Source organism: Bufo bufo, chromosome 1, assembly GCF_905171765.1.
Source record: "Bufo bufo chromosome 1, aBufBuf1.1, whole genome shotgun sequence".
NCBI lineage: Eukaryota > Metazoa > Chordata > Amphibia > Anura > Bufonidae > Bufo > Bufo bufo.
The window spans coordinates 780,298,427-780,318,674 of NC_053389.1; the positions used below are offsets into that span (position 1 = coordinate 780,298,427).

The following is a 20,248-nucleotide window of genomic DNA, read 5'->3' on the forward strand; positions in this document are numbered from 1 at the left end:
CCTTGTATCCAGGCTAGAGGCCATATCTCATCTTGTATCCAGGCTAGAGGCCATATCTCATCTTGTGTCCAGGCTAGAGGCCATATCTCATCTTGTGTCCAGGATAGAGGCCGTATCTCACCTTGTATCCAGGCTAGAGGCCGTATCTCATCTTGTATCCAGGCTGGTGGCTGTATCTCAACTTGAATCCAGGCTAGAGGCCGTATCTCATCTTGTCTCAAGGCTAGAGGCCATATCTCATCTTGTATCCAGACTAGAGGCCATATCTCATCTTGTATCCAGGCTAGAGGCCATATGTCATCTTGTATCCAGGCTAGAGGCCATATCTCATCTTGTCTCCAGGCTAGAGGCCATATGTCATCTTGTCTCCAGGCTAGAGGCCATATGTCATCTTGTCTCCAGGCTAGAGGCCATATGTCATCTTGTCTCCAGGCTAGAGGCCATATGTCATCTTGTCTCCAGGCTAGAGGCCATATGTCATCTTGTCTCCAGGCTAGAGGCCATATCTCATCTTGTCTCCAGGCTAGAGGCCATATGTCATCTTGTCTCCAGGCTAGAGGCCATATGTCATCTTGTCTCCAGGCTAGAGGCCATATGTCATCTTGTCTCCAGGCTAGAGGCCATATGTCATCTTGTCTCCAGGCTAGAGGCCATATGTCATCTTGTATCCAGGTTAGAGGCCGTATCTCATCTTGTATCCAGGCTAGAGACCGTATCTCATCTTGTATCCAGGCTAGAGGCTGTATTTCATCTGGTATCCAGCCTATAGGTGGCCCAACAGGGTACTAAAGCCTCCTTTCAATTGTACAGCTTTCCCCAATAAACCTATCCCTTCATTCTAACACTAGAGAAAATACTCCAGCAATGTAGTTTCAAGACTGTTAGTATTTATATCATGTGACGTTTCGGCCTAATTTGGCCTTCATCAAACTGGTGCCGCTAAGAGTAAAGGGTTAGGGAAGCGTGCGCTCTCTGGATCTATGCCTCAGCACTTTAGGAAATGCGCATTTCCTACAGTGCTGAGGCACAGATCCAGAGAGCGCACGCTTCCCTGACCCTTTACTTTTTAGCGGCACCAGTTTGATGAAGGCCAAATTAGGCCGAAACGTCACATGATTAGTACAGCCGCAACTCCAATAAATACTAACAGTCTTTAAACTACATTGCTGGAGTATTTTCTCTATTGTGAATGGGGTTGGAACCCGACTCCTAGCACTAGAAAGCGGAGTGCCACAAAGTATTTTTGAACTTCATTCTAACACTGTAATCACTTACACATATCATCGTTACATTCACACATAGAAAGTTTCATTTGATTCCAAGAATAAAAATATCGAATTTATCTCTAAATGGTGGTAATGAAAATGTCGACTCATCCCACAAAAATCATGTCCTCCCACAGCTGCTTATATTGTGCAAAAGTAGTAGAACATAAAATCTTGTGCGTCCTATAGTGTGAAAAATATTTTATTTTAATACACAGATGGCCGATGGTCATGAAAAACTGTACTCTCTTCAATACACAGGATCGCAATACAGGAAACCTCCCATTATTTTTGGGCATTTATTGCATATATGCAATGAGTGTAAATATTTTGTCCAACTGAACACCCCCTTTTGTATAACAAGCTGCCCCTCCAATCAGCTGATCACCAGGAGCCCACCCCCAGTGCTTGAAATGACAGGGGGGAAAGTTGCAGGCAGCCACACGTTACCCAATGGGCGAGATTAATCACTGGGGAGGGATTTCTAAAGTCAGTTCTGCAGGAGTCTGCCTTTCCATAATTCATGTCAAATATATAAAAAGTTGCACAATGTTTCATAAATCTGCTGCTTAATTGTGTGTCCTGAGATGCTGATCCACTTTCTACGTCACCCATTAGTTTAGATGGCAACAATTTTTGGGATTTTTTAAAAAGTTGCAGCTGTAAAACTGCCTTAAATCCGCTCGACAAGTTAACCGCCTTCACTTCCCCATTCATTTTTGAAAACTGAAGTGAGTGGAGTAAAAATGCAAAATGTTGCAAATGCGCAAATAAGACAAAAGAAAAAAATGCAAATCTCTATTTTGTGATATTTTTGAAGTAAGAATTCAGGAGTGCAGGGCGGGATAAATTCCCCCCAATGTTGTAAAGTAATGACGACACCCACCTTAGGTACAGGTCTCTGGACTGGACAATAAACCAAAACAAGTACTTGATGGCTTTTAGGGATGAGAAGAGCATCTCCCTGCAACTTGGGTCGTCAGCGCTCCTCACGTACCAGGTCAGCACCTTGATCAGCTTCCTACAGACATGTTAAAAAAATACCCAAATGAATGACTGAACAGAAGCATGACATAATGGAAGCAAATTATAATCCGTGCATCCTGTCCATATGGAGAGGCAGGATAGCAGATTTTACTTAAAGCTTACCTTTTGAAAAAAAAAAAAATCCCCCCCACTGTAGATTATAAGAATACTAATAGTCACGAGGAGTTACAGGACCAGTAACATCATGAGACCACAGGCTGAGAAGATTCATACAAATTACAAAACTCAAAGAGACTCCAACATCATTATAATTTATAGAAAAAGGTACATTATTCTTTATCATACACACCTAACTGCTGCAGAACCTCTTTATGAAGAATGAGAAGGAGATACCCTGTCAACTACTGACTGATATAAAATGTTTTCTTTAAAAAAAATGTTCTGCAGCAGCTGAGGTGTGTATTGTGAGGTTCTGCAGCAGCTGAGGTGTGTATTATGATGTTCTGCAGCAGCTGAGGTGTGTATTATGAGGTTCTGCAGCAGCTGAAGTGTGTATCACCATGTTCTGCAGCAGCTGAGGTGTGTATTATGATGTTCTGCAGCAGCTGAGGTGTGTATTATGATGTTCTGCAGCAGCTGAGGTGTGTATTATGATGTTCTGCAGCAGCTGAGGTGTGTACTATGAGGTTCTGCAGCAACTGAGGTGTGTATTATGATGTTCTGCAGCAGCTGATGTGTGTATTATGATGTTCTGCAGCAGCTGAGGTGTGTATTATGATGTTCTGCAGCAGCTGATGTGTGTATTATGATGTTCTGCAGCAGCTGAGGTGTGTATTATGATGTTCTGCAGCAGCTGATGTGTGTATTATGATGTTCTGCAGCAGCTGAGGTGTGTATTATGATGTTCTGCAGCAGCTGAGGTGTGTACTATGAGGTTCTGCAGCAACTGAGGTGTGTATTATGAGGTTCTTCCGTAGCTGAGGTGTGTATTATGAGGTTCTGCAGCAGCTGAGGTGTGTATTATGACGTTCTGCAGCAGCTGAGGTGTGTATTATGATGTTCTGCAGCAGCTGAGGTGTGTATTATGATGTTCGGCAGCAGCTGAGGTGTGTATTATGACGTTCTGCAGCAGCTGAGGTGTGTATTATGATGTTCGGCAGCAGCTGAGGTGTGTATTATGATGTTCTGCAGCAGCTGAGGTGTGTATTATGATGTTCGGCAGCAGCTGAGGTGTGTATTATGATGTTCGGCAGCAGCTGAGGTGTGTATTATGATGTTCTGCAGCAGCTGAGGTGTGTATTATGAGGTTCTGCAGCAGCTGAGGTGTGTATTATGAGGTTCTGCAGCAGCTGAGGTGTGTATTATGATGTTCTGCAGCAGCGGATGTGTTATGTTCTGCAGCCGCTGAGGTGTGTATTATGACGTTCTGCAGCAGCTGAGGTGTGTATTATGAGGTTCTGCAGCAGCTGAGGTGTGTATTATGAGGTTCTGCAGCCGCTGAGGTGTGTATTATGAGGTTCTGCAGCCGCTGAGGTGTGTATTATGATGTTCTGCAGCAGCTGAGGTGTGTGTTATGAGGTTCTACAGCAGCTGAGGTGTGTGTTATGAGGTTCTGCAGCAGCTGAGGTGTGTGTTATGAGGCTCTGCAGCAGCTGAGGTGTGTGTTATGAGGTTCTGCAGCAGTTGAGGTGTGTGTTATGATGTTCTGCAGCAGTTGAGGTGTGTGTTATGATGTTCTGCAGCAGTTGAGATGTGTGTTATGATGTTCTGCAGAAGCTGAGGTGTGCTTCTGGAGCAGCAGACATATATAAAAGGATGTTCTGCAGCAGCTGCGACACAGACCTGTATAATGCACACTGCAGCTGCTGCTGGAGAACCTCTTTTGTAAAAATGATCTCTACATGTCAGTCAATTAGTGCTAGACGTAGGAGAAGCAAATTCCAACAAGTGACCAGGATGACTCTGCAGGAAGAGACAAGCAGTGCCAAGGTAGCGCCGCTCATCTCTGTATAATTGTCAGGTTCGGATGCAGATATTATTTACAGACATCAATAGGAATGTTCCACTGACATTGATTTTATGAACATTATGGATGTGTGCGGCCACATACATAGATTAACAACAATCCCAGTTCTGGACCAGAATGCAATTCAGCATTATGGTGTAAAGTCCCCTGGTGTACAGAGAGAATAGGTGACAACCACTCTGGCACAAAATGTCCCTCAGAGAAGTGGATGTCACATGTTGGTTCATATCCACCTCCTGCCCGGACTGTCACCTCCTGCAAATAAGAAACCAAAGTTTGTCTTCCTCCCTCTCGCCCTGTCTCCTTACATGGTCAAATTTGCTGTTTTAAGTCATGTTCACATTTCTGTCAGATATTCCTTCATATTTGCAGCATTATGAGCTTGTCTCCTTCTCAAAATCAGAGAAACTGTGACAGAGCCCAATGAACCGCAACACTGGGGGCATCATTCTTTTGGTTTGCTTGCTTCTATGAAGGAACAGAAAAGCAACCATTTTGATGGACGCAGCTATGAAGGTGCTAGAAACGTCCAGGAGAGACGAGGTAACCATGATGGCAGCAGCAGCCAGAGGCCCACATGTCTCATCAGATCTCCTACTTACTCATAGGCCAGAGTCGTACTGAAGTGCTTGGTGATATAGGTCTCCAGGACCGGGTTAAAGTGCTGAAACTTAATATCTGCGATCAGAGAAATAATAAAAACCTGAAAGAACAAGACAAAAGGAGTGAATGATAAGAAGAAAATACCAGGACAGGATGAAAAGAAGGACACCAAAGAATAAGGGGAGGACTAAGGGTCCAGGAAACAAGATACATGGGAACCAGAAGATACATGGTCATCTGTTCCATCTCACCAGAGCATCAAACACCAGCACGTCACAGCTCTCCTTGTCTTGTCCCTCCATCATTATGTTGAATAGAGCGTCCAGTGTGTCCTGCAGGAACTAAGCGACAGGAAGCAGAGGAGTCAGACATATCCAAGACAAGAGCCACATTGAGAATTATCTCCACCAAAGACAAGTCCTCCTAGTACTATATACACAAATAGCACTTCACGTCGATATTATCCATTTAATCCCTTGAAGATCATTTTTGGCCTCCAAAAGCATTTTGTTTTTGCCTCTTGGTATTCTTCCAGTCATATTTCTTTTTCCTTTTAGGACAACCAACTTGTATGAAGCCTCCTTAGTTTGCTGGACTAATTGTTCTTTATTTTTATTTTAGGTACATACATCTGTGTTCAGACTTCAGTTATTTGGTCCGTTATTTCCATCAGTTAGGGTTCATTCACACGTCCGTAACGTGTTTTGCGGATCCACAAAACACGGACATGGCAATGTGCACTCCGCATTTTGCGGACCGCACATCGCCGGCACTAATAGAATATGCCTATTCTTGTCCCCAATTGCGGACAAGAATAGGACATGTTCTATTTTTTTCGGGAACGGAAATGCGGACCGGGAAGTGCAGGAATTCTCGCCCTTCGAGCTGCTATACGGGAGGCAAGTGAGGGGACCCTTAGATCTAATTAAGGAGCATTGGGAGGGGGCCACAGAATCGACAGGGACCCCGGTGGTAGCGTATGTGCTGGAATTGAGGGACTGAATGAAGGCATTGATGCAGATGGTACATGAGAACCTTCAGGCGGCCCATCGGCGCCAGCGGGTATGGTATGACCGGAAGGCCCGGCACCGTAGCTTTCAACTGGGACAGAAGGCTATGGTACTTAAACTGGTCCAGCATGACAAACTACAGGCTGCCTGGCAGAAACCATACTAGATTATTGGGAAGATATGTGACACTACGTACACTGTTGCCAGCTGTGAGAATGTGGATGTGAAGCGCACATTTCACATCAATATGCTCAAGGAGTACAAAGGGAGAGAGGAAGAAGTGGCGGCCGTATGTGCCCCGAGCATCTGAGGATACGGATAACTTACCGTTACCTGATCTGCTAGGGAGTGACCAGAGAGAAAGGGCCATAGAGTTGGTACACTTGGGGAATGGCTGGGACCACAGGAGCGGACACAGGCGATCACCCTTCTGAAAGCCAAACAGGCCACGTTCTCTCCGGAGCCCTGATACACTAGACTAGCGACCCACAGGGTACAGACCCCAGGCCAGGCTCCGTTGAGGCAAACCCCCTACCGCATCCCCCAGGCGGTCCGGAAACGAATGCGTAAGGAAATTAAGGAGATGCTCCGTTTGGGAGTCATTGAGCATGCGGAAAGCCCTTGGGCCCCACCGGTGGTACTAGCGCCAAAGCGGGACGGTACGACCCGCCTCTGTGTAGATTACTGTAGACTAAATGATAAGACGGTTACAGACGCCTACCCAATGCCCCGGGTAGACGAACTGCTGAACCACATCGCTAGGGGGAAGTATCTGACTACTATCAACTTATGCAAGTGCTACTGGCAAATTCCCCTAGCCGAGGATGCTGTTCCGAAATCCGCCTTTGTCACCCCCGTTCAGCCTGTATCAATTTAGGGTCATGCCGTTCGGATGAAGAATCCCCCAGCTACATTCCAAAGAATGGTAGATGGTCTCCTAGATGGGCTCCAGGACTTTGCGTGTGCCTACATGGATGACATAGCCATTTTTAGCGATTCATGGGAAGCCCAACTTAGTCCACATAGGTACTGTATTGGACAGGATCAGAGCAGCTGGTTTGACTTTGAAACCCCAGAAGTGTCACATTGGTATGGCGGAAGTTCAATATCTGGGACACAGGGTAGGTTGTGGAAGACGACGACCGGAGTCTGCTAAAATTGAGGCTGTTGCCAATTGGCCCACTCCCCGTACCAAAACACAAGTTTTGGTTTTTTTAGGGACAGCTGGTTACTATAGACCAGGCATCCTCAAACTACAACTCGCAGCATGCCCGGACAGCCTACAGCAGGGCATTGTGGGAGTTGTAGTTTTACAACAGCTGGAGGGCTGCAGTTTGAGGATGCCTGATCTAGACACTTTGTCCCTGACTATAGCGCCCTGGCTAAACCCTTGTCAGACCTGACAAATAAAAACCTGCCCCGACAGGTCCTGTGGTCCCCAGAGTGTGAGACAGCTTTCCAAACCCTGAAGTAAGCTCTTGTAAATGCACCTGTTCTCGCCGCCCCTGATCCTAATAAACGTTTTATCGTTCACACAGATGCTTCCATGTTTGGACTGGGGGCAGTGATAAGCCAGGTCGGAGAGGACGGAGGGGAGCACCCAGTAGCCTATCTGAGTCGGAAACTATTTCCCAGAGAGGTCAGTTATGCAGCTATCGAAAAAGAGTGCCTAGCTCTCGTCTGGGCACTGAAAAACCTGATACCTTCTCTCTATGGCCGTGCATTCACCCTCATCACCGACCACAATCCCCTAGTCTGGCTCAACCAAGTTGCAGGGTATAACGCCCGTCTTCTCAGGTGGAGTCTAGCCCTACAACCATACGACTTCACTATACACTAACGGCCTGGCAAGCTGAACGGGAATGCGGATGGCTTGTCTAGGCAAATGGAGTTGGTAGCTTAAGTATCTCAGGGGCTACCCAGACAGCCCCAAGTCGACCCGAAAAGGGTCCATCTGTGTCTGCCGGAGCTGTCAGCAAGGAGGGAGCAGTGTGAAGGAAAGCCCTTTATTATGCCCTCCATCATGAACACTGTTTGACTCTTGTTCACAGTTCTACCACAGCCAACTAAGGATGTGACACATGGGGAGGGGGGGGTGGCTTATGTTGTCACTCAATTATCTCCCAGGATACTGGGGGAGGAGTTATGTGCACTGTATAAACTTGTGTGTGTCAATAAAGTTCAGTTCATGGTTTACACAGCAATGGGCCTCAGCTGATGTGTGGGATGATTTCATGCCTGAGGGAGTGCGCCTGACAGCATTATTTACGATCCGGGCAGGAAAAGGGGACCCGTGACGGTGGCAGTTGACCAGACCGTCACACCCCCATTATGCCTCATTAGCCCCCATATGCCTCATTAGCCTATATTATGCCTCATTAGCCTCTATTATGCCTCATTAGCCTCTATTATGCCCCCAGCAGCCTCATTTTTTATAAAATAAAAAAACACTTACCTCTCTGCTCCTGGACGACGGCGCTCCTCGCCGCCCGCGATCCTCTTCCTCCTGCTGTCGGCTGTGCTCTGAACTGGCGCGCACAGCGTGACGTCACAAAGCGCCTCACGCTGTGCGCAGCTGACAGCTGAGGACCAGGAAGCGGTAAGTACATAGCGTTCACTGCTTCCTGGTCCTCCGGTACTAATGAGCGCTTCCAAAATTGTATTCGCCGGCCAGCAGGCTTGATTAGGATGTGCCCAGGCACACACGGCACACCCTGTGCGCACGCCTATGATTCACCCCAAATACTGTTACAGCATGTTACCAGATATGTGCATGTTATCTGTTGCTGTGTAACTAGAAGGGCTCCTGCACACAACCGTATCTGTTCTGTGGTCAGCAAATTGCCGATCTCCAAAATACGGATGCTGTCCGTGTGTACCCCGCAATGTCTGCACGATGCACAGTAAAAAAATGCCTACTTTTGTCCACAAAACGGACAAGAATAGGACAGGTTCCATAATTTGGTTCTACAATTTCTGCACGGATGTGGAAAGCACACGGATGACACCCATGTGCTGTTGGTTTTTATTTTGCAAACTCATAGAAACAAATGGGTCCGTGTATGGTCCGCAAAAAATGCGGATTGGATATGGACCAAAAATACGGTCGTGTGCATGAGGCCTAAGGTATAGACAATTTTGTCCTTAAAGGGGTTGTCTCATCTGAGACATTGGTGGCATATCTCTAGTATATGCCACCAATGTCAAATAGGTGCAGGTCCCACCTTACTCTAGAATGAGGCCTCCAAAGTGAACATGAGCACATCGGCCTCCCTACATTCACTTCTATAGGAGTTCTGAAAATAGCTGAGTGCGTTTGCATGCACAGTGCGCTCTCGTTCAATTTGGGAGCCCTGTTGTAGAGATAAGTCCGGTCACCTATCTGACATTGGTGACATATCCTAGCGATATGCCACCAATGTCTCAGATGAGCCAACCTCTTTGAAGGGATTCTCCAGGATTTAACAACTGACGACCTATCCCAAGAACAGGTCTTCAATATCAGATCGGTGGAGGTCCAACACCCCTCACTACTGGCTGTTCAGGAGTAAGTCTGGTTCCAGAATGGAGCTGGTTACTGCCGCACTGATCCCAATGAAGTAAATGGGAGAAGCAGTGCATTCATAGTGGAAGGAGCTTTGTATTTCTGGCACCAGAACTCCACCCAAACAGCTGGTAGTTGGCAGTTAAGGGTGTTGGACCTCCACCGTTTTGATATTGATGACCCATACTAGGGATAGGTCATGAACTGTTTAATTCTGGAGAACCTCTTTACGGACATGTAGTTTTTAAAACTTTTTCTGCTGTGGTGGAAGGGGTTTTGTTTTTATTTGTGGGACCAGTTGTTCTTGAATTGCCATTTTGAGCAACGTGCATTAAGAGCGTAATACAGGAATAGAAAATGGGACAGCCTTGGGTCTTTTTAAACAAACCAGTTTGTCTTGATGTGCTGGTGGCCTCCGATGATGGCAGTTACATAACAAGGAACCCCTCCCCCAATCAATACTAGAATATACTCTAGCATTTGCATGGCTTAGCATTCTGACTGCTGGGGGTTAGAGAAGCCGGACTTGCAGTTGTCCAACCCACGCAAACATGGGAAGAACATACAAACTCCTTTCAGAAGTCATTGGTCGGATACGAATCTAGGACATCAGTGTTGCAAGGCACCAGGGCTCACCACTGAAAGCACCTGGACAACCCCCTTTACATTTTGTTGTGTGGGCAGCTTAAGGTAAAGGTGGCCATAAACATTAGACGACTGTCGTTTGAACCTGCCTATTTCGACCGACCATCTAGTATAATTTGCATGGGAGAAACCAGGCATCTTCTTAAGACTTACCTTCATGATTTCACTTCCATCTACTTCCATGAGCTTGCGGAGTGCTTGGGATATAGGTCTAGGGTTAGAGCGCCAGTTGAGGAGACCAAGTAAATCGACTGGTGGCAAATACATAAAAATGGTCAGTCATGTCTCCACCAACATACATAAAATCCCCTAACACACAGACACAAAGTCCAATCCAGTACCACAGTGTCGCCCTCACCATTCTGTGTCAGCTTGGTGGAGCAGATCAAGGTGCTGATTTGGAAGCTGTCCTTAGTAGGTGTTAGACTAGGTGCATGTCCTCTGGGAGAACGGACTTCTTCTTCCTCTTCCTTAGTAGCAGGGAGCAACAAATACATCTTGGCATCATCCGACTTCTTGCTATCACCCTATAGATTGTAGATTTACAACATGTTTTGCATTAAATCCACTTTGCTCAACAAAATCAGGGTTGTTAATAAAAACTGGAAAAATATTGGAATTTTTTACTTAAACGGGTTGTCTCACTTGAGTTAGGGGCATTTATTATGTAGAGAAAGTTAATACAAGCCACTTACTGTACATATTGCTTCCTTTGATGGCTGGATTCAACTGTTCGTTTCCATGGTTATGACCACCCTGCAATCCATCAGTGGTGGTCGTGCTTGCACAATATAGGAAAAAACACTACCCTATTTGCACTGCCCATGGTACCGGCCACCAGAGAGGCTGATGATTTTTCCTATAGTGTGCAAGCACGACCACCACTGATGGGATGCAGGGTGGTCTGTAACCATGGAAATGAGCAGTGTATAATGTGAAGGAAAAATGAATCCAGCCAGCAAAGGAGGCAATATAGACAATCACAATACATTAGTAAGTGCCTAGTATTAACTTTATCTACATGATAAATGCCACTTACTGAAGCAAGACGACCCTTTTAAGTCGTCAGAAGCAAATAAAAATTACATCACATGGGCAGACTAGATGCACCTACATGTTCCTTTCATCTACGTATGCATTCTTCTAGAAAAAGCCAGACAGCCCCATCAGACAAGGCATTCAGTAAGATGACCTACCAACAATTGAAGTACAGGGGGCAGTAGTACCCAGTTAATAGGAAGCAGAGGTGATAATCCCAGGAGCCACATATGCTTTTATTTATAAGTATTAATGGCTTGTCTTAACTCTGTAATCTCTACGAGTCATTCTGCAGGAGCAAGATAATTCATCTGGCATGCCTCCCTAGGACTCCTGTTTCTAAGCGGCCAGGGATGATACTTTCCATCCTTCTGAACACTTAAATGGTCACAGTTAGCCATTTTTCCACATCACTTGAATTCCTTAAAAAAAAAAAAAAACTGTTCAGGAAACCGTGAAAATGTTACTCACCTCACCTGGCTCCTGCAGCGAGTCCCTCTGGGTGGCCTCAGCTCCTAAGGCCAAATGTGGTTGCCTTTTCTGTTTCAGCAATGGTTTGTGTCTTCTGCGACACTGCTGGACCAGCATGATCGCCTCCTCTGTCTGCATGAACTCGGATTGCTAAGGCAACTGACATCTTAAGATGATGTGAAACCCTGGTGGCCTATTTATTGGGCACCCTTTTGCTTGCAGAATAAGGTATTTACCGCTTGGCTCCTCTTCCTGTGCTTTGCGACTCTGATCTTGACTTCTGTTTTGACCCTGACCTTGGTCTTCTGCCTGGATATCACTGTAACCTTGCCCTTTCGATAATTCACCTGATACCTGTTGTTCTTCTCCTGGCTTTGACTATTGGTTTCATCCCTAACCACTCCTATCTCTCGTCTCCTTGCTTGTCACATCCTGACCATCTCTCACAGTCCGTTCCGGACTATGCTATTGTTTTTTCAGCACTATTACCATCAACCTGTGACTATTCTATGAACTGCAAGCTTGGAATTTGACCAGAAAAGAAACACACTACCTTGTGAGGGTTAAGGAAGATACTATTCTTACCTTATAAATTATCAGGTCATGAAATCCATCCTGTAGTGTTGTCCCATTGTGGTTCATCAGCCTGACGAAAGCCATTCCAAACACCTTCTCTGACTTGTCCCGAGCTGGCAGAAGGCAAAGAAAGCAAATACTGCTGAGCCTCTGGGCAAATTCAAAGATACAACAATGGTTTCGGGTCATCTTAGACCTAACTGGAAGCATTACAGTCTATGCACTATGTTTCTGAGAAATGCAAGGAACTCGTTAAGCTACTCAACAGCTTTAAGCTACGTATATGGGTGCAAATTTATAATTAATATCAATCATTGCATCTTCAGGACTGATACAAAAAATGTTCTAGACTTCCAAAAACATACTAGACTTACATTCCTGAGAGGAGCGGTGCCGGAAATTGAAGCGGAGATGGCAGTGACTGACCTCTTCAATGGGGATGGAGACCTGCACAGACAGAATGGATGAGCATCAAGTAAGAAGGAACGGCCTAAGATAAAAATTGAACTCTAAAATAATGTCAGTATAAACTTTTAACCCAATGGTTCTGCTACTGAAGACTTGATAATCTTTAGTAGTTGGCCCCACGTTGGTACGCCAGTCCATCATGCATGTAAACTGAGAGACATTAGAGGGCGCTAATATTTTTCTTTTTATGGTGACAATGGGCTCCAAGTTTTCAGTGCATCCCTAAAAGCTGTACAGACTGCCCATCCCTGCCAGAATGCCTGCAAATACGGTCAGCATACAAATATTTCTATAAAAAATTTTTTTACAAAAGAATTTTTAATCTTGTTTTGGTCCTAAGGGGTTAAAGTAATACACATATTGGGTGCATACATATTTAAGAATAGGGAGTGCTGTCTAAAGTGTCTAATTAACTTCCTACAGTATCCTTGGTTCTGCAGTTAAATTCTCTGCCAGCTGTTTAGAAGGACAAGAATCTGCTGGCATCCTCGCTGCTGGCGCTGCTTCACGTGGCTTACATAACTACAGCTGCCACTCCCGGGACGTGCTGGAAAGGAGGACATGAATATCACTGTCAAGAGAGGGCTGCTAGACCAGTGAATGGACTGCTTTAACCATGTAAGAGGAAAGCCCTTGGTTGAGTAGAAGGTTAGGCAAAAGTGGACCTCTAGCCAGAAATGAAGGTGCTGTACAATTCTGGTAGAGAATCTAGACTACCAGTGCTAGTATCATTCACAGGGTTGTGTTTTTCATCATCCAATGGGTCCTCCTCTCTCTCAGAGATTCCTGGCAGTCAATGGCAGTACAGTAAAACACAATCTACCGTCTTCCCTGTTCAGGTACTAGCTTTTTATCCATTCTATACCTTCACAGCAGTGGTGCTCAACTGGCTGACCAGCTGTCCAAACCGCACACACCTTCCATCATAGGAGGTCTTCTTTAATGCATCTATGATGGCAGGTCTGCCGTCAGGACTAGAGTTGCGGCCGGGACCTGACCCACAAGGACCTGATGTTGATCAGAGTCAGGAAATTGTGTGTGTGTGGCACCTGTATATATTTTTCTTTTTTGTCTGATCTGGGGAATCTGAATTCATTTTGGGGTTTGGTCTGGGGTCTTAATTAAATAGAAGGGTTTAGTCAGGGGTCTAAATTAATTTTAAGGGTTTGGTTTGGGACATAATTCATTTTAAGCTTTTGTTTCAGGGTCTGAATGAGTTTAGGAGTCTGGTCTGAAGTCTTAATTAAGTTTGGGGTCTGGTTTGAAGTCATGAAAGGGATTGTGTTATCTCAGACATTGGTGGCGCATTGCTAGGATATGCCATCAAAGTCAGATAGTTGCAGGTCCCACCTCCTACCTCCAAAACTGGGCTCCTGAAAGTGAGGGAAAGTGCATCATGCTCTCCTTTAATTTCTATGGGAGTCCAAAAAATATATAATAAATTGAGCAAGCGTACTTTCAGAACTCCCATAGTAATGAGTGGAGGCTGGCTGTGCATCTGACATTGAAGCCATATTGCTAGGATATGCCACCAATGTCTCAGATGAGGCAACCCCTTTAAGTTTAGGAATCTGGTCTGGGGTCTGAATTCATTTTAGGTGTCTGCTCCGGGGTCTGGTCTGAGGTCTTAATTAAGTTTGTCTTGGTTTGACCACAGACCCAGGGAAACATACCAAAACTGAGTGAGCACCGCTCTCTACAGTGTAAATTTGGAATCAGTGACCAAATATCTATTTTTCTAGTAGGGTCGGAGTGAGACAAATCAGACCCTTCACTGAAATGTATGTATCCTTCATATAAATGTTATCCGTGAACCTGTCACCATGACAACGCAGGAAGCATGTTATAGAGCAGGAGGATCTGAGCAGATTGCTGTCAGTGTCAGACTATGTAGGGACACATCCTCCTGACAACGGGAATGGTATGACCACGGCCTTGCTGCAATTAAGAACCATGTGGCCATGCCACACTGGGCCTTGATTAAACTAATGAGACCGCTCTGTTTAAGCCAGTCTGCATTGTTAATGGCCGTGCAGTATTGCAGGGGCAGCGCGGCCATTAACAACAGACTGAGTAAAAAGCACTTTAATTAGGGCCCTGTGCGGCCTGTTCCATGCGCCATGGGGTCGTATCTCAACTCTCAATAGTCAATTTATCTATACAATTCCAGGGGGAGTAACAGAGTTCAAAGAAAATAAGATGGTCTAACTTTAATATTTCCTGGAGAACACAAGTGTCATCTTAGGACTCTCAAGAGGTCCTCTTTAAGAAATTCACATAGAATAGATGACTAACCTTGACCGTCTCATACCAGCTTGGCTGCTTGACTTGATAATACACCACAGATTTGTACTCTGGAAGTCCTTCCTGTCCAGCTCCAGGAATTATTGCCTTCTAAAAAATATAAATAAATCCTTGAGGGTCACATCACTGCACAAGAAAAAAAAATATCAAGGTTTTGCAGGGTCCAAACTGTACCTCCAGTAAATTACCCTCCAGGTCATGGATAGACATTGTAACTTCCACATTTTTTGGAGTTTTCTTTTTGCCCTTATCAAACTCCCCCTGGATCAGAGTGATATAAATGTCATTTCGTACATCTCCTAGAAGATCAGATTGGAGAAATGTATCATGTCTATCGGCTGGCATTATAATAAAGTAATCTGCTTAAGCAAATGACACCAATATATACCAGGCAGGATGATTTCTGGGAAACCCATCTTCCGAGCAACAGCAGTAGATCTGTCCACCAGATGAGAATATTCCTTCTGCACTTGATTCAAGTCTCCAGGAAGAAGCTTAAGGGAAATCCAGAGACCTAAAGAAGTCCAAGAGAAGAAGGACATGTCAGTCAAAATTTCTTTATGTTTCTTAAGAACAAGCTTTGCCGTTTCTGAGTTAGGGTATGTTCACATGACGGATTTTGAAAATCCATCTACAAAGTTAAGCACAGAATCCATGATTTTTTTTTTTTCAGCATGATTTATCTAAATTTTTGGGACACGTTTGTGTTTCCCCTCCATCTGGTGTTTGGAGCTTAGTGCTATCTTGCCTTAGCAATGGCGAGATCAGACAACCCCTTTAAGGGGTTACATAACTGCATATGGTGAAACCTCTTTGAGAAAACCTAACAAAGTCTGTTGAAGATGGTTTTATAGCGCAACCAAGATGGCCAATACGGATCGGATACTATGGAACTGAAAATCTGCTCTAAATAAAGAGGTAGTCTCCTCAAAGATGTGGTCTCCCAAAGAAGATTTTATTTCAAGTGCTTGATAACAGCCTGTAAGATAAGAGTCCATACCCTGCCCCTTGTGGTTGATTTCCTTGGCTGCGATCACCTTGTTGTAGATGGTGGTCAGGGGTTCATTCTCTGCCAATACCCGGGAATTGCTCAGAGGAGACATGATGAGCTGCCGCTGGCTGATGTAATTCTCCTTAGCCATTCTGTGGGTGAATTACATTTCCATATAAACAGCCTTCTTCATATAATGATAATAGTTGACGGGTTTGTAGGCAAGGGGGACTTACGGATGAAAGGGGATAAAATGTTGCTTCTCCTCGTCATCTACTTTTCCGTGGACCACATCAGAGATATCCATTACTGCAAAATACATAGAGGAAGAACTAAATAAAAATCCAGGGACGTAACAATCATGTGGTTCCATAGCACGACTTGTAATTGAGTCTCATTACACCATAACCACCATTATCATTAGTGAGTTCAGGGGTCAATAACAATTAAAGGCTACGGACATTACCCAGAAGCACAGTACGTGCTGATGTAATCCCATTTACCAGCACAGCTGATTTCCCCTTCAACATCTCATGAGGGATCTCTCCTCTCTAACAAACACCAATGCCGACTGCATGATTTCCCCTCTCCCCATCCATGCAGAGTATGACAAGGGTGTATCTCTCTCTCTGCACTGTGATTCCCCCCTTCCCCTGCTGTGACAGTTTTCCTTCCTATTTTCACTTTGATAAAGTGCAACCTGTGTAATCTGCCCTCACTGAAGACTTGGACGCTTTCCCTCCTCTCCACACTCTGATCTGCCATGTACATCCTGTTCCCCCAACAGTGCTGCTATCTCTAAGGGGGAAATCACAAGACCATATCTGCATTGGGGTCTGAAAATTGCGGATCCACAAAACACAGATACTGGGCTTGTAATTTCTGCATTATGCAGATCAGCATGTCTCTTCCTTTGTTAGAAACACCAATTCTTGTCTGTAAAATGAACAACAATAGGACATGTTCTATTTATTTTTTATTTTTTTGCGGGGCCATAGAATGGACATACAGATGCACACAGCATCCATTAAAATGAACGGGTCCGCATCTGAAAGAAGTGAGGGGAAGAGCAGAGAGATCCATCAGAAACAGGAGCAGTGTGCAGATGGATCTATATCAGAAGCAGCAACACTTGCTGCTATGTAAAGAACTTAGACACACTCTACGGTAGAAAAATGGTAAGAAATGTTTTAATGAAGACTATTTAGAAAGTTGGTCAATTTCATATTTAGGAAGATAATGAACAATAATAAGGTGCAAAGATGTCCATAGTCTTATTTTGATTTCTACATCCCCAGTGTCATTTTATCCTTTCTCCCAATTTCCCTTCACAAATTGGGAATAAAAATGGGTGCTTAGGTGTGGCCCAGGACCATATCATAAGGATAATTTTAATACATTACTGAAAATGTAGAATGTATACAAAATATGATTATTGTTGAGTTTACCTGCAACACCAAAGGGCCTTCTCAAGCCAAATGTATGTTTCTTGCCATCCTTCATTTCCATGTGTCCTACTCGTACAATCTGACACACGAGGCTGATCCGTGGTCGTATTAAATCCAGACTGCTAAGGTCCTGAAGAGGAGAGAGGTCAAAACTACAATGAAAAACAAAATGGATCTGGTTCAAGATCAACAAGGAAAGCAGAAAAAGAAGAAAGTAGCAGACATCAAGGAAGACTGTGCTAGAAAATGCTGGACGACAAAGGGTGATACTTCATGGGTAGGAAAAGCAAGGGAAGCCAAATGTTGTACTGCACGTCTGATTGAAAATAAGCAAAAGACAGAAAGCTTGTGTTTTATCCAATCTTTTCAACCAATAGAGTTAAGAGCATATTTCATACATAGATGAAGAGACATGGAGTAGAAGACATCACCACCAGAACATGATAAACGTAGGGTGGTTGAGGACTGGTGGATATAAATACCTAGGACGTACCTATTTTTATTCATGATAAGAGGTTCAAAGGGGTTTTATGGAATACAATATTGATCATAGGTCATCAATACCAGATCGCTAGGGGTCCAACAATTAGCAGCCCTGAAAGGGCAGCAGCAATTGGACAAGTGCTGAGGCTTCCTCACAGCATACCAAGCACAGCGCTGTACATCGTATAGTGGTTGTGCTTGTTATTGCAGCCCAGGCCCATTCACTTGAATGGTACTGAGCTGCACATAGGCTATGCTGCAGCTTCCTGCTCCAGGAGGCGCAGAAGACTGCAGATTGTATTTTTCATGTCATGAATACATTTACTATATTTCTGTATGGTACCCACAGGCCATATTCTTAGCCACCACTAGATGAGGCTGGAGTCAGAAGAGGGCAGAAAATTCGAGAGTCAGTTTGAGTCCAGCCTAGCAAGGGCTAAGAGAAGAAGCACATGTATGTATCAGACAGGCCAGCCCATCCTGGACCTGGTACCAGCCAGGATAGAGCCAAAACATTTCCAAAAAGTGGACCAGAAGCAAGAGAGGTGTAGAGACAGATCTGTAGAGATAACCAGTCTTAAAAAAGATTCTACAGCACCTATGTTCAGGAGAAGCCTCAGGTGCCTGAGCACACCAAAGCATAGTTTGGCTGCTGTGGAAAATCTCCACATCCCAAGGTGGATATCGTGGAAATGTAATGTAAGTACTGCAACCTGTTCAACAAATGGAGGAGAAGTGTTTGCCTGTAGTGAGGGAGAACTGCCCTTTGGTTGCATCACCTAAAGTGAGGTATTACACCCCAAATGGATGCTAAAGCATGAGTCAGTTAGCAAAGTGCAGAGTAAGAAAGACTGCTTCCGCTTTAAGGAGACATTTTATGGCTTATGATTACCTGCGCAGCCATGAGAACGGTAACATCTGTGCACCCCGCCTCGCACTGTAAAACCATCAACATCAAGGACACCTTGAACGCCATCAGGCAAGAAGATCCCAAGAACCAGTGTGTGCTCCGAAGGGAAGAACCGGTGTGCCCTTCAAGTCTCTGCACACCAGTCCAGGGAGCTTCAGAACCGTGAGTAAAACTACTACTACTACAACTATCCACCCACCGACACTCACGCATGCTCCGTAGCCTGGTTTCTGCAATGTGACCAATGGATGTGATCTCAACTTCAAACAACTTCAAACCCCAATAGTTGGACGCCAACGTATCTGATATTGATGACAACTCCAGTTAAACCCCTTTAGATTAGAGAAGCATGAGAAGAAACTTGACTTAAATGACAGGTATAGAGGCCATACCGCCGCCGACTGACAATATAACAACTGATTGACGGTGTCAATTAAAGAGTCTTTATATGAGACAATGAATGTTCACCTCCCCTAAGGTATGCATATTGTCAGTAACATATGGAGAATCGAGCTGACAGCTGATCAGTGGATCCATGATTGGCCGAGCGAATGTTCCTATGAATCTGAATCTTACTGATCATTGGCCCATGCAAAAGGGAAGTCTACCGTGATGATGATGATTAGCTTTGTTAGAAAGAAACTGTAAAGTACTAGATCACGTCTGATTTAAATTTTTTACATCAATTATGGCACAACCCCTTTAAGCCTTATGCACAAAACTGCTGTTTTGGCCCATATCCGATCCGTACTTTTTTGCGGATTGCAAGCAGACCCATTAATTCCGTCATTTTGCAAATTATAGAACATGTCATATTTTTGTCCATTCTTGCTAATTCTAGTAGAAAAATAGGGCATGCACACAGTCGGTATCCATACTTTGCAGATACGCGGTTTGTGGACCGCAAAATGGATATAGTAGTTTACATGAGGCCTTAAAGGGAACCTGTCATCAACTTTATGCTGCCCATACTAACGGCAGAATAAAGTAGAGACAGGCGAGTTGATTTCAGCAGTGTGTCATTTAAAAGTCAAAAGTAAGTGGTTGCCGAGAACCAAAATTACAATCATTGCAGACTGGTCCTAAAAAGAGTCAGGGCCACCTTAGAAGAGTCCTGGTTATTCATGACTTCCTGCTCTCCTGCCCACCTGCTGATGACTGACAGTCTTCTCCCTAGTTTTCTCCCTTTCTCTCTAGGAGAGAACTGCCAATCATCAGCAGATGGGCGGGAGAGCAGGAGATTATGAATAACCAGGACTCTTCTCAGGTAGATTTGACTCTTTCCAAGGCCTGGGCTGCAATGATTATGATGCTGGTTCTCGGCAACCACTTACTTTTAGCTCATGAGTGGCACACCGCTGAGATCAGCATTTCTGTCACTACTTTATGCTGTCCTCAGTGAGGTCAGCATAAAGTTGATGACAGGTTCCCTTTAACGGCAGCCATAAGTGCAAAAGGGGATCCTCATAAATGAAGTGT

The 20,248-nt window shown here is 44.7% G+C and overlaps 1 protein-coding gene across 1 annotated transcript in view; it reads right to left on the reverse strand.

Annotated features, from left to right (window-relative positions):
- DOCK5 (dedicator of cytokinesis 5) overlaps positions 1–20,248 on the reverse strand; it is a 107,054-nt gene that overhangs the window by 40,802 nt on the left and 46,004 nt on the right. The window contains exons 10-22 of the mRNA XM_040414874.1: positions 17,377–17,506; positions 16,165–16,237; positions 15,938–16,080; positions 15,326–15,451; positions 15,112–15,236; positions 14,929–15,027; positions 12,540–12,612; positions 12,175–12,278; positions 10,439–10,607; positions 10,234–10,331; positions 5,133–5,222; positions 4,881–4,981; positions 2,152–2,286 (exon numbers count right to left, since the gene is read on the reverse strand). Of these exons, the coding sequence (XP_040270808.1) occupies positions 2,152–2,286; positions 4,881–4,981; positions 5,133–5,222; positions 10,234–10,331; positions 10,439–10,607; positions 12,175–12,278; positions 12,540–12,612; positions 14,929–15,027; positions 15,112–15,236; positions 15,326–15,451; positions 15,938–16,080; positions 16,165–16,237; positions 17,377–17,506 (1,466 nt within the window). The remainder of the gene's footprint in view (positions 1–2,151; positions 2,287–4,880; positions 4,982–5,132; positions 5,223–10,233; positions 10,332–10,438; positions 10,608–12,174; positions 12,279–12,539; positions 12,613–14,928; positions 15,028–15,111; positions 15,237–15,325; positions 15,452–15,937; positions 16,081–16,164; positions 16,238–17,376; positions 17,507–20,248) is intronic.